The 14,269-nt window shown below is 57.4% G+C and overlaps 1 protein-coding gene across 1 annotated transcript in view; it reads right to left on the bottom strand.

Annotated features, from left to right (window-relative positions):
* The window catches only part of TP53INP2 (tumor protein p53 inducible nuclear protein 2), a 5,831-nt gene extending 1,087 nt beyond the window's left edge, over window positions 1-4,744 (bottom strand). Inside the window, exons 1-4 of the mRNA XM_009886341.1 lie at window positions 4,600-4,744; window positions 3,280-3,308; window positions 1,964-2,000; window positions 906-1,143 (exon numbers count right to left, since the gene is read on the bottom strand). Coding sequence (XP_009884643.1) covers window positions 906-1,143; window positions 1,964-2,000; window positions 3,280-3,308; window positions 4,600-4,744 — 449 coding nt within the window. The remainder of the gene's footprint in view (window positions 1-905; window positions 1,144-1,963; window positions 2,001-3,279; window positions 3,309-4,599) is intronic.
* Between the last annotated feature and the right edge of the window lie 9,525 nt (window positions 4,745-14,269).

The raw sequence follows: 14,269 nt of genomic DNA, 5'->3' as shown, positions 1-14,269 counted from the left end.
GGGCGTGCTGGGGCACCGGCAGGCCCGGTGTTTTGCCCTGCCATGGCAGGACTGAGAGTGCATGTGGTCAGGGTTTTCTCGGTGCCACAAGGCCGCCATGGGGAGAGAGCAGAGCTCCCCAGGGGCTGCAGTGAGACTGTGGCCCCGGGAAGGGTTGTGGGGGGCTCCAGCCCACAGTTCCTGGGGCAGGAGAGGGCAGTGGGGAGATTTGGGGAATTTCTGTTTAACTTTACTCCCCCAGGCTAAGCTGGACCTTGGGGCAGGGAAAAATGTCTGCATCCATGGCTGGTGACGTGCTGCTCCACCATGGCTGCGGGACATCCCAGTGCTGTGCCAGGAGGGGGACCAGGGGGGCTGCAGCACCCTCCTGCCTCGGGAAGCCAGCGGTCCTGGGGGAACCACTGTGCCCAAAGGCCACCTTGTCCCGTTGGGTTTGGTTTGCTTGTGCCATACCTGTGCAAAACCCCCTGTTTAAGCCCAGCCTGGCAATCCCCCCGGGATGGGCGGTGGGGTGACAGGCGGCATCGCTAGGAGACTCTGCTCAGGACAGGGGAGAGGGACACAGCCATCTCCCACCGTAGCCCAGCAGCAAGCTTACGGTCCTGCACCCATGGCTGTCTCAACATGCTGTTGAGATGCTCTTAATGGAGTATTTTGGGACACAGAGGCTGCCATCCTTGCACAGCACCGGCTGGGACAACCTCCCAGGCATGCAGGGTGCTCCCTGAGGTGGGACATGGGGATACTGAGCACTCCCGTAGCCCCACTCCGTCTCTGGGAAGCATGGGCAAAACACTCCTGGCTGTTCAGGGTGATGTGGGATGCCAGGACTGACCATCCACCCCAGTCCCCCAGCAAGTGCTGGGGCCGGCAGTCCCCAGTGAGCACCCCCAAGGCGCACTCACCCAGCAGCATCATCCTCGAGGCCCTCTCCGTCCACCTCAAGGGTGCTGGTGACGTAGACGGACATACTGGGGTGCTCGATGAGCAGGTCCTCCATGGGGCTGCTCCCCACGATGTCGGGGCCGGGCCCCTCTGCAGTAAAACAGGGGGGAGGGGTGACAAACCAACTCTCGTCCATCAAGCAGGGACCGGCCAGAGCTGGGGAAGCATCCGGCGGCGGCGGCGGACCTGGGGGTGCCGGACAATTATTTAAAACAATTTCTAAATTGGTTTAGGGGACACACACACATACCATGTGCAGTGGGGAGGGGAGGGGGGAGAGAAAGGGGCATCGTTAGTGCAAGAGACACCCCACCACCATCACCACCACTAGAGACGGGCACGGCGTCGATGGGACCTCGTGGGGAGGGAGAGGCCAGCAGTGCCCTGCACCGCACCCCAACCAGCACCCTCCGCACCAGGGGGGCTGCCGGTGCTGCTGGGTCCGGCTTTGCTAAGCCAGCAAAAAATGGTTCTGGTTAGGCAGTTTAACCAAAAAGTGGGAGAAATCAGCAGGGTTTACTGCAGCATTATTTTTTTTTTCCGTCTCAAAACAAAGGAAGAAATTCAGCCAGCCAGAAATAATGCTTTTGCCTGCTCTTTCGGCACATGAGCTGTGCCGCGCTGCGCTGGAGGAACGCCGGCCCACCTGCGCTTGCAAACACCACCTGGCACTTTGCAAACGTTGAAACCATGCACACACAGAGGAAAAAAGCAGTTCACACCTTGTTTTTCTGGAAGAAATCAGGGGAATTAATTCTTCAGCAAGGGTTTTCACCGCACCTTCAGCTTCAGTCCATTAGAGGTCAAATTCTATGTGGTTGATCCAGGAGCTGCCCCCCACCCCACTCTGGCTCCCCAGCCTTCCTCACCTTCCCTTCCTCACCTCCTCCCAGCAAAAGCACTTGGGCTGGTGCCTTTCTGGGCTGTCCGTGCTCGGAATTACCAGTTGTGTTATGTGAAGGCAGCCTGCCCCTAATGCTGGGCTCATCGGGACACCCAGACCCATTCCTGGACTCATCAGGGGGATCTGAGGGAACTGGCCTCAGCAGGGGGGGCTGCGGTGCAGTATGTATATGGACACGTGTGACCCTGAGGCTGGGTGAAGGTGCAGGAGAAACCAGAGGTGAACGTGTTCTTGTGGTGGAGAAATACAGCGCAGGAAGCACGGGGGTGGCATTCCCCACCTGGCATGTCCCCAGCTCCTCCCGCGGACGATGTCCCAGCCCAGGGCTTAGGGCAGGCCACAATTAGCCTTGCAAACATGAGAGAGTCTTTCTTCAGGTTAGTGGATATCAAGCTATTAATAGTTGTTGACTTGCCACGCTGGAGGTTATTTGTCAGCCGGGAGACAGCCATCGAGCCCGGCTGGAGCGTTCCCGGTCCAGCAGCGCTCCCGCAACAAGGGGGCTGCCGGTGTGGGGAGGAGGGGACCCAGTGTGGCTGAACCCTGTCCTAGCCATCCATGGCTACCTGTCCCCATCCTTCACCAAGGTGGGTTTTAATGTCACAAGGAATATTTCGGGATCCCCAAATGCCTGGGTGACTTGCAGCCGTATCGCTAAGCACTGGGAAATGCTCTTTGCTCCCTCCCTGGGTGCTGCGCAGAGCCAGGCTGGGTGATGGGGCGAGAGGGACATCTGAAACGCTCCGGGGAGATCTGGTTGATAGGGGTGTGTTTTGCAACATGTGAGTCAAAGACCTGGCCGAGAGGGAATGAATTCAGAGGCTTGTTAGGCTGCACCACTACTGGGAGGGAACCGGGCTGTGAGACACTTGCTGGCCGCTGTGGCTTGAAGGTGAAGGATGGGGGCTGGAGCCAGCGGGTTTAGTTTTTAAAGTGCTTTGCATAACTCCAGCCTCAGAAATAGGGCTGAAATAAATCAGTCCCTCACTGGTTGGGGAATGCTCCGGGAAAAGGCAGAGGCAGGCCCACGGGGATTAGCGGTGGGGTGGCAGGTCCCAAGCAGGCACACTGTGGAAAGCCGGCCATGCACCGAGAGCTTGGCCGCTTGAATGGAAAAAAAAAAACTGGGAACCTTTTGTACCAAAGTCATCCCTGGGTCCCCGCTGAGCCGGCTGCAGTCTCGGACCCAGGGGATCAGGGCACAGCCCAGCGTTTCTCTGTCTGGGGAAGCTCCTGGGTCCTTCTGGCATGCTTTGGGCACGCTGCAGCTGCTGCCAGCTGGCCCAGACACGTGGCAGCTGAGTGCCCATTGCTCCAGGGACAGCCTTGCAAGCAGTCCCCTCCTGTGTCACTGCTGAGACCCCCCCAGGACAGTCACCAGAGAGCCCAGAGGACAGGGAATCCTCCATGGCTGCCCGTGCCCACACCACCCATCCACCTCCACCAGCTCTCCGCAGTGCTCCCACCAGGCACAGGGCTGTCCCTGTCCCCCATGCCAGGCTTGCCCACGCTCCAGTCCACTCTCCAGCTCACTGCAGGGGTAGGGGGGAAACCCTAACGAATGACTCACATCATGAAAATGAGCTCTGCTCAGTGCATGGGGGACAGGCAGGGAGCATCTGCTCGGAGAACAGATGCCTGCAAGAGGGATGACAAAACCCTCCTCCTCAACCCGCAGGGTACATTCGTGGTCCCCTGGGCTGGGGCGCCCCAACTAACCAGAGGCTGCAAAAGCAGACCATGGCCGTTGAGGAGCTCCTGCACAGGCAGGCTTGTTTGTCTAACTTCGCTGCTCAACTTGCAAAGCAAAAGGTCATGAAATTATCATTGCAATTGGTTGAGTCATCGACCCTACAACAGAAACGGCAAGGTCTTAATGGAGCTGGAGAAGCTCTTGACACACAAGGAATTTGATCCGCCTGGTTGGTGTCAAACGGGTCTCTGGATGGTTGTCGCCGTTCCTGGGAATGGGGGACCTTGTGCCAAACATCCCTTGTTTGAGTGCTGTTGGCATGGGCACTGGGAATGATTTGGGAAGATAAACCCTTTGGAGTTGAGATTTGCTCCCCTGATGGACTCAAATCACCCAAACGTGGCGAGATCGCTGCCAGCATGTCCCCAGTTGGGACAGGCAGTCACTGCCACTGCCTGCCCTCGCATGGGGAAAACCCTGACACCCCCCCGCCCCACCAGTGCCCGGGGACTGGGGTTTCCCCTGGGGGAACAGGCTCCTGGTTTGCCCTCGGCAGGGGCGTTGCAGGGAGCGGCTGAGCCCAGCTCCTCCGGGCAAAGCGTTGACCACAGCACAGCCCAGCCGAGGCCACGGCACTGCCGCAGCTCACAGGCAGACAGCCCGCGGGGGGTGGCGTCCCAAACCCACCGAGCCCCCGGCGGGCAGAATCACACCGAAACCCTGGGTGACCTCCCGGGGCTGGTGCTGTGCCATAGTCCCATCCTGGTGCAGAGGCACCTGGAGGCTCCCGGGCAGGAGCAGCCCCAGATGGGGATGCTGCTGCTGCTCCCACACTGGCGGAAAGTCGGGAACCACTGTTGGGAAAGGGAAAAAGGAGGAGCAGGTCGGGGGCTGCTGCAGTGACCACAGGGCTGGGCACCATGGGCAGGGTGGGCGGACCAGGGGAGGAAGGGTGAAGGGCAGAGCTGATCACACATGGTGGAAGCTCATCTGCTGTCATCTCAAGGGGTTTGCTCAGCTGCGGGGAGACAAGGTGCAGCAGAGGCTGTGGGAAAACAGTCCCTCCTGCTTTTCTCACCTGCAAGATCAATCACGAGCCAGCCATCCTCCTCCTCCTCCTCCTCGACAAAGGGTTTGGGCTCCTCCAAGCCTTCCGGCGTGCTGCTGTCACTGAAGAAGAGGCTGGTGAAACGCTGAAACATGGTGGGGAGCGGTCCAGTGGGATGGACAGTGAGTTAGAGCTACTGCTGAGCACCGGCTTCCAGGCCTGGAGATGGGAGCGATGGGCAGGGAGGGGAAAAACAGCCCTCAAGGTCTCAGTGGTGGCAGAGATGCTTTGCTGTTAGTGAAATCGTAGCTGAGTTAAACGGCGTGTAGTGCAATTCTGAGGTTCTTCACTTGGCTTCAGTGCAAAGGCCTGTAAAAGGGAAAGAAAAAGGAGTAATGTGTTTGGACTGGTTGGTAGTATGGCCCTTCCACATCCTGGGGGCTCAAATGGGCTGGAGGGGACGGTGAAAAGGTGACTCCAGCACTGATCTGTGCCATGGGCCATCCCGGCTGCTGGCATCTCCAAGGGCATCACACACCGTGTCCGAAAGCAGCAGAGAAGGGCTGAGTGCCTGTGCCCTGCAGTCCTCCACCTGCACCGAGCCCCACACCGTGTCCCCTTCTTCATGGGCAGTGTGTCCCAGGGCACCCGTTCACCAGAGCTGGCAGGGGCAGAGCCAACCACTGTCCCAAAGTCAGGCTGGGATCTGAGTCCTCTGCACCGAACAGGCACTGAGCATGGCTGGTGGCACTAAGCTTTGCTTTCAGGGCAGGGCAAAAGGTGCGGTGCTGCTGCCCTATCTGAGGACCAATGGCACAAGCCATCCCTAAACCCCACCACTAACCCACTGATGGTCACACCAACGCAGCCACCCTTCCGTCCTCGAGCTGGGTCCCGAAAAGCCCTTGCTAGCTTTTGCTCGAGCCCTGCCTGTGCCGATACCTGCTTGAGGTTGCTTTAGTTTTGAACGTTGTCACTGTTATTGTCGTGCTGTGTGTGTGTATCTGCAGGGATGCTCTTCTGATGCAGCTGCGATTCATTGCCACCCTCCAGCCCCAAAAGATGACACTGTCACAGGTGTCACCGTTGCTCCTTTACAAGAACCTTACAAGAAGCCACAGGACAAAGCGCTCGGCTATGGGCTGTGTCCCAGCCCTGAGCGCTCAGCCATCAGTGTGCAGGACCGAGTGGCATCAGCACGTGGCAGCGAGCACGTTGCCCCCTCGCAGCAGGGCAGGGTGAGGACAGCATTATCCCAGCCCTGGGCGAGTCTCTGCTCCATCGACACTCATCACCGTTTCACCCCTGGGGAAACACATTTTCCCCAGCTCAGGGGGAGGTTAGGACTCACTAATTTTATTAACGACTGCAAAGCTCTCAGAGAGGCACAGACAGATGGCTGCCACAAGGTGCAGAGTGTTATTTGCGCAGAGAAAATGCTTTTTGGTCCAGAGATATTAGAGGGCATTAAAATGCTATCAAGAGCTCGATGCGGGGAGAGGGGACAGCTGTGTGCTGCCCTGCTTGGCACATTGCTGTTGGTGCATTTAGAGGCCAAAAGCCCATTTCACAGCTCTGTCAACCAAGGTGGCGTAGAGCCTGCAAGTGGTCCTGGAGCCTGGTGAAGCCCCATCTGGTCTGGGCAACACGAAATGGGAAGGATGTGTCTGTGCTAGTTCTCCAACAGGTCAAGTTCTAGCTCAGACCCCCCAGTGAAGTGGCCCCTCCAGCCTCAAGGCTGCCGGGAAGGGCGGCTGGCCTGGGCGTTTGCTGAGGTTTTGGGGCTCAGGCATGCTTGCATTTATCCATTGTGGGATCGCCGTGCCTTTTGCGTTCTCCTCGGTGCCTCAGGAGGTAAAACATCCGCTCCACAAGGCAGCAAAATGAAAAACCAAGGGGAGCCTTTCCCTATGGGTGGAATCCCCCAGGCTTTGGGGGCTCCTCCTGATCTCTGCTGGCCCCGGATGCCAGAGCATGAATCACTGAATCCCAGACCAGTGGGGGTTGGCCGGGCCCTCTGGAGCTCCCCCAGTGCCACCCCCTGCCAGAGCAGGGGCACCTCCAGCAGTGGCACAGGACGGCGTCCAGGCGGGTTTGGAATGGCTCCAGAGGGGGAGACTCCCCCACCTCTCTGGGCAGCCTGTGCCACTGCTCTGCCACCCTCACAGGAGAGAAGGCCCTCCTCATGTTTAGATGGAACTTCCTATGGTCAAGTTTGTAGTCAAGTCAGCCCTGCAACACCCAGCTCACCCTGGCTCAGCTGGCGGAGCAGCATGACACTACCTGTCCCCTTGAGCAGGTCTCAAGCCACAGGTAACTTCAGTTGCCCCAGAGGTGCAGGGCAGATGACGTGGCGCCCACTGTGTCCAGCTCCAGGTGCCGGTGCTCAGGGTCCGGCACCACACGCTTCCCAGTGTCCCGGGGGTGGCAGCCCCCCACTGCCATTGTTCATCCCTTCCGCGGGCACCCTGCACCCAGATCCATCGGGGGCAGAGGCTGCAGCTAAACAAGCTGGGTCCGGCTGGGACGGCACATTCAAAACGGCTTGGCTGAGACTGACAGAACTTCTTGCCATGATGAATCAGAAGTCGAGGATTCCCCGCTCCGTGTCCTAAGAGGGTTCCTGGCTTCCCCTGGAAGCACCAAGCGGAGAGTTTGGGGGCACAGAGACATGACAGAGTTGTTTCCTCCAACTGCAGCGAGAGCTGCAGGCTCAGCTGGGGCAGCTCTTACCTCCTGGACCCCATCACTGCCACCACTGTAGCAAAGCCACGTTATCCTCCAGCGCACTCATGATTAAATTAGCTAGACACCCCGCCTCCCCCACCCCCCCTTCCCTGGAGCATTAAAGTATAACAATATGTGAGGGAAACAACATGAAGAGGGGCTGATATCCAGCTGGGCAATGAGTGGAAATCGGACCATCAGGCTCTCTCGTGTGCGCCGTGCCGAGCACAGCGGGGCTTTCCCTCCCACGGGACCGACATGCGCGTCCATCCTCCCCGTGGCCAGGCTGGCAAAGGGCACCCAGGACAACCCTGAAGGCTGTGGTACGCAGCCATGGCTCCACTACACACCACTTCTCCCTGCCTGCAACCTGAAATCTGGCATCTGCCTGGAGCACTTGCCTATTTAGTAAATATCTTTTAATATTCTATTACAATTATTTATTTAATAAAGTTATTAAATATCTAATTGCAGCAGAAACCCCATTGCTCCCAGGTACCTGCTGGTGATGTCTCAGCGCTCCCTGCTCTTTGCTCTTCCCCAGGTCCCCAGGCAGGAGGAAAGGGGTGGGATGCACCCAGCAGCCCGTGGCAGGCACCGGGGGGGCTCCGGTCCCCCGAGGCCACCATGCCCTGGCCTGGTGCAAGGCCAGGAGTAGGTTCCTACACTTTTTGAGCTGGGGCAGCTCTGCCTGCGGCATTCCCAGGCCGGCAGAAGTGCTGAGCTGAAGCTGACCCCAGTGTCACCGTGCAGCTTCTCAGGGCTGAACGGGGCTAGGGACAGCAGAGTCCCCTGTGCTGCACCCTGAGCCCACCTCACTGGGGAGGACACACTCTCAGTCTGCCTCGGCCAGTGGCCTACGTGCAAATTTAAGTCTTTTCCCACCCCATTCCCTGTAGACATGCATACCACACACCAGCAGAGAGCTGGGGACAAGAGCTGGCACACAGAGGACAGGGGCAGGCTGGTGGCTCCAGTCCGGCTGCAAGGGGAACATGACCCAGAACAGCACCTAAGCCAGGCAGTGATTTTCCCCATTGCCTCAGCAAAGCCAGCCTAGAACGAGCTTGCTGCTGGCCCGCGGGCCGGCTGGGCACGCACATCCCTGCTTCCCGCCTGGACGGCACAGGAGCCCTCCCTCCGCTCCACGAGCTCCGCTTGCAGAGCCCCCAGCAAGGAGTTCATCCTCCAGCGAAGTCAAAGCCAGATGATAAATTACACAGTCAACACAGAAAGTAGAAAACCTCTTTATTTTTTTTTGTTAAAACTTGACAGCAGCTTTCACTGGACAGTAGCAAAACTGGTCTCCCCCTCCGCCCCCCACCCCATGGAGCAGCGCTCATTCCCCCCGCACCCGCCTGCTTAGAGACAGGTCCCCCAAAAAATCACAGGGTGCATCAACAGGAAAGTCAGAAGCCAAAGTGTCTGGACTCCAGAGATGCTCACCCTAACTCAAAGACAACTTCCCTTTCCTGAAGACACAGCAGATACTATTAGTTCCAGTTTCCCCCTCTCCCAAATTTAACTTCGTTTTCCTTATCTCTACAATTAAAGGCCCTGGGATAACCACAATCCCATGGTGTGCAGCCAACCCCGTGACAATGGGCTGTCAGGGGCCGTCCTGCTTCAGAGCAAACCCATGGCACACTGGGAGGGCTGGGGCAAGGGGGATGGGGGCTCGCAGGCAGCCGTGATAGCTCCGGGGGCAGCAAGAAAGTTCAAAGCTCCCCCAAGAACAAAAGTTGAGAGGGATCATTTTAAAGGATCATTCCCCAAAGAATTTCAGTACAGCACCAGCTGTCACCATGGGTTGGTGGCAGCGTGGACAGAGCCGGCAAAGCCAGGGTGCTGCACCATGATCCTGGCGGAACGGCTGCCCGGGGCTGCTGGCCCAGACTCTGCCTTGGCTGCCTGTCCTGGCTGGAGCAGGAGCTGGGCAGAGGGACAGACTGCGCGATCAGACAGGCCTCGTGGGAAGAGAGCAAAAGCGTCCTGAGAGTCGGAGCAGCGCTGCCAGGGCCGGCCCCGGTGGTGCCCGGGGAGCTGAGGGGAGCTCCTGCCAACACAGCTGGCAAAGCCCTCAGGATCAAACCTACGGGGTGACAGCAGGAGCTAGATCCTGGCAAGCAAGGACCAAAACGAGCTTAAATCCTCACCCTCACTTTATCCTGTCTGCTCTGAAATCCTCAGCAACACTGGGCTAAAGAGGCAGGATCAGGCTTTTATCTCCGAGATGCACCCTCAGCAAGTTTGCGGATGACACTAAGCTGAGTGGTGTGGTTGGCACACCAGAGGGATGGGATGCCATCCAGAGGGACCTGGACAGGCTGGAGAGGTGGGCCCATGCCAACCTCTTTTGAAGTTCAACCATGGCAAGTGCAAGATCCTACACCTGGGCTGGGGCAACCCACAGTACCAGCACAGGCTGAAGGATGGATGGTTGAGAGCAGCCCTGTGGGGAAGGACTTGGGGACACTGGGGGGTGACAAATCAAATGTGAGCTGGCAGTGTGCACTGGCAGCCCGGAAAGCCACCAGCACCCCAGGCTGCATCCCCAGCAGCGTGGCCAGCAGGGCGAGGGGGGGACTGTGCCCCTCTGCTGCGCTCTGCTCTGGGGAGACCCCCCTGCAGTGCTGCCTCCAGCTCGGGGGTCCCAACAGCAGAAGGACACGGAGCTGTTGGAGCGGGGCCAGAGGAGGCCCCGGGGATGCTGGGAGGGCTGGAGACCCTCTGGTGGGAGGACAGGCTGGGAGAGTTGGGGGGGTTCAGCCTGGGGAAGAGAAGGCGAAAAAGGGGAGACCTTATAGCAGCCTTTCACTATATAAAGGAAACTTATAAGACAGAGAGTGAGCAACTTTTTACCAAGACCTGTAGTGACAGGACAAGGGGCAACAGTTTTAAACTGAAAGAGGGTAGGGTTAGATTGGATATCAGGAAGAAATTCTTTCCTGTGACAGTGGTGAGCCCCTGGTGCAGGTTGCCCCGAGAAGCTGTGGCTGCCCCATCCCTGGAGGTGTTCAAGGCCAGGTTGGACGGGGCTTGCAGCAACCTGGGCTGGTGGGAGGTGTCCCTGCCCAGGGCAGGGGGTGGAAGTGGATGATCTTTTAAGGTCTCTTCCACACTAGAAGGAAGCAGCTCCTGGCCAATGTGGTCAGTGCATTGTCTTTGAGCCACTCCAGACCCTCCCTGCAAGCCACCAAGAATATCAGCTCCTCAGTGTCACCATCATGGAGGGTTGGGGGTGACTTTCTCTGCCCTTCACGAGGCAAAAGGCTCCTTGGCTGGCTGCTAACAACAGCAGCCAGATGGCGAGATGGCCACACGCCACCTCAGTCCCTACGGTTTCCACCAAGCCCTTCTCTGGTTAGGATTCCCTGCAGCCATTGGCAGATCAAGCTCCAAAGTTTTTCCAGGTTTTTGGAAAGCCTCTGCTTTCCCTGTGGCAAATGTTTGCCGCATTTACACTAGGGGAACTGGGGCCATCAGCTTCACTGGAACCACAGCATGGGAGGGACCTGAATGTGTCCCCACCAGGGGATTTAAGTCACTGCTGCCTTGTCACCAGCCAGAGACGGTGCGCACAGATGCAGTTTGGACCAGGAGGTGGCTTCCCCACCCCTCCAATGGCCAGGGCCGGTCAGAGCTCTGCTGTCTTCTGCCAGCTCACCCGTACATGCCAGGCAACCCACGTCCATGGAGGAGGTATGGCCAGCGCTGGGGCACAGTGGGACTGACCGTGCACCACGTCCCTGGGGAAGAGCTGCCCCAGAAATGACACACTCGTCCCCTGTCCCCTGCCAGAGCCGAGGTCACCACCACGGGACAGCTGCCATCCTTCCCAGGCTTCCACATCCCCTTACTCAGCATGCCAACCCCATCCCAGGCCACTGCCAGCACGAGGGGACAGCCCACAGGTGACACCCACCTGGGGACAGATGAGTTTCTTAATGAATGAAGTTTATCAGAATCCTTCCAGAAATTCCAACAGCCTTTTAAAACTAGCCAGAGGGTATTAAACATTAAAAGTAGGAGTAAGGAAACTGTAATGCATCAAGTCATTCCCCCCCCGCCCCCCTTCAGAAACCTCGACACAATAATTAGTTTTCTGAGTCACCGGCACTGCAAATAACGCCAGGAGCTAAGAATAGGCAAAAGGATCGGCAGCAAAGCCCCGAGATGCGCCGGGAGCTTGCCAGGGCAGGAGCCGCAGCTTCGCAGGGCTGGCAGCTCCCAAAAGTCACCGGCTGCGGAGAACAACAGCAGCTCCACTCGGAAATGGCAACAGGCTCCCTGAAACTTTCCATAAATACTCAGCGGCGGGAGGGATGCTGCTGACAAGCGGCAGAAGCCCTGCCCCTTCCTCGGCAGGGCTAAGAATACCCCGTGCAGTCATCACGGCAGGCGTCGGAGGTATAAATCAGGTGCTTTCCTCCAACACACTTGGGAAATGTTATTTTCAGCTCATTTTACCTAAATTAGACAAGTGTTTCACAGGCTGCTCTCGCCGCGCTGTAGGTACCAAAATCCTAAACCTGGCACAGAAACACAAAGCAAAGGAGAAGGGGGTCCAGCATCTGGAGGGGGGGGGCCTGCTCATCACCCCAAAAATGACCAGTGAAGCATCCCTGCACTGTCCTGTATCCATCCCCATCGAGGAAGGGCCCAGAGCTGGCAGGGGCTTGCCCAGGACACTTTGGCAGTCCTGGATTAATGCGTTTGGTCCCTCAACAACTGCACTACAGCTCCTGCTGCTCCCTTTGCTTCGCCGGCAGCATCATTCACAGGGATCCCCTGGGGGGGCACTGGCAGAGCTGGACCCCAAGGCTGCTACCGGCATGGACAGACCAACTCCAGCAAACCACTGGCTGATTCATAGCCAGAGCCTCTCCCACTGCGCAGCAGGGAAGTGGAGGGGGGAGAAGGCAGAGTAGTTAGAAAAATACCCCAAACAACTCTTTATCATGGCACTGATTCATGGCAGACCAAGCCAGCACCTGGAAGGGCTCTCCTCGGCCAGCCCAGGAGCTCAGTGTGGACTGGAATCCCCACAAGCTCCTTCCAATCCCACCTGAAGCAGGGGGACTTGGGGTCACAGAAAGGGGGGGGCTTTCCCTGGAGCTGGTGTCCCCATCTGCACCGGCTCCCTTGTGTAACTGCTGCGGGAAGGTCCTTGCCCCAAGGACAAACCTGACCTTCTGCTATGACATCAATGTCATCGCACAGAGAAAATCTGTCAGTGGCCGGAAGGATCTGAACCAGGAAATTTTTAGATTTGCCATGAGCTGTCCTACAAAATTTTAGAAGTTTCCTCTCTGGGATACGCTAGGTGGAACATCCCTCGGAGCGTGCGCATCGAGAGGGGAACGGCCCCAATGTTCCACCCGCCGTAAATCGCAGGAGGCTGAATACTAACTGGCAGGTTGGACTTTGACACCGCAGGAGCCCCGAGCTCCCCACCAGCTCGTCCCGAGCCCGCCCGGGGCCACGTGTGCGCCAGGGTGAGACTTGCCTGTGCAAGGCTCGCTGTGCAATTAGTGCTTGGAAGCTCTTAGATAAGAGTTCACATCTCAGGTTTTTCCAGTCTTGCTACGAGCAGGTGCAATCGGTTTATTCTCGAGGGGAAAAAAAACTTCCATTATGTTTTTCCTTTTGTGCTCACGCAGATAAGCACCAGTTTGATGCAACAGGTTTCTAATGGTGACAGCAAGCTACAGCAGAAAGCTTTTGTCTTGGATTTTTGGGGGAAAAATATAAAAGGAGAGGAAAGATTTCTTTTAGAGAAAAAAAAAATAATTCTTGGCACTTTGTAGACTAAACCTGGTGGGAAAGAGGGTACAGCACAGTCCTGTACCGGAGCCCAACACCTGTTTCTGGGATGGTTTCCTACCCCAGCAAAACCTCGGCCAAATTAACGACAGCACTCGGCACCTGCCCAGCTCAGCCCTCGCTGGTGCCGCTGGCAGCGGTGGGTGTTGCTGGTCCCAAGGGAGGCACTTTACACCCGTAGCTTGTGACCTCAGGGTGCCAGTGCCTTTGCTTAGGCTCTCTGAGCAGGACTGCAGCTCCCCTGCACACAAGAGACACGGAATCATAGAATGGTTTAGGTTGGAAGGGACCTTAAAGATCATCTAGTCCCAACTCCACTGCCCTGGGCAGGGACACCTCCCACTAGACCAGGGATAAATTAATACATATATGTATTAAAAAAAATTACAAAAGCAATAATGCCCTTTTTAACATGTTTCTACAGTTAGGCTCCACAGAGTCTGAGTTTTTCAGCTGATGAGCCCCATCAGACAGGAGCAGGTTTAGTGCCCAGGCTCAGACAAGCTGCTGAGGTCCCCAGGCGAGAGGCATGAAACTCGTAAGAACATTGACCTTCTAGGACTGATGACATTTTTGAGCTGTCCCAAAGCAGGTGCACTTAGAGCGGTAATAACAAAAGTAGCTGCTACATGTGGTACCCGACACACTCATTGGCTCAGCATCCCGGGATGCCAACGTACTCATGAGCTCAGCATCTCAGGACACGGTGGTGCCACGCCGGTGGCATGGCGGAGATGTCACGGCACAGACCTCAGCCTGGCCCTACCAGCATCCTTCACCTCACCTGGCCCCATGGCTCCTTCCCGGCCACCACGGTTAAACTCCATCAAAATATCTAAGCACATGCCCGAATCTTATTAAAACTGCCGTGATTTACAAAGTAAATCGAGAGCTGAAGATGGAGGTAGTCAAAAGCGCCCGCTGGAAATTCTTTATTACCCATTTACAGTCCCTTTTCAAAAAGGCAGCTTTTTCACCCAAAACAGCCTCTCGGCCGAGAGACGGCGTCCCCTTTCGCAACTTGCCCGGGGAACGCCACAGCAGAGCACGGCGGGGCGATACCGCCCGGGAAACCGCCGGGACGCCCACGCGTGACCACGATCGTTAACTCCCCCGACTCCCCCCC

This window comes from Charadrius vociferus, unplaced genomic scaffold (assembly GCF_000708025.1).
Source record: "Charadrius vociferus isolate BGI_N301 unplaced genomic scaffold, ASM70802v2 scaffold225, whole genome shotgun sequence".
Lineage (NCBI taxonomy): Eukaryota > Metazoa > Chordata > Aves > Charadriiformes > Charadriidae > Charadrius > Charadrius vociferus.
Note: the sequence above shows the minus strand (reverse complement) of the source record. Positions and strands in the feature narration are given on the sequence as shown.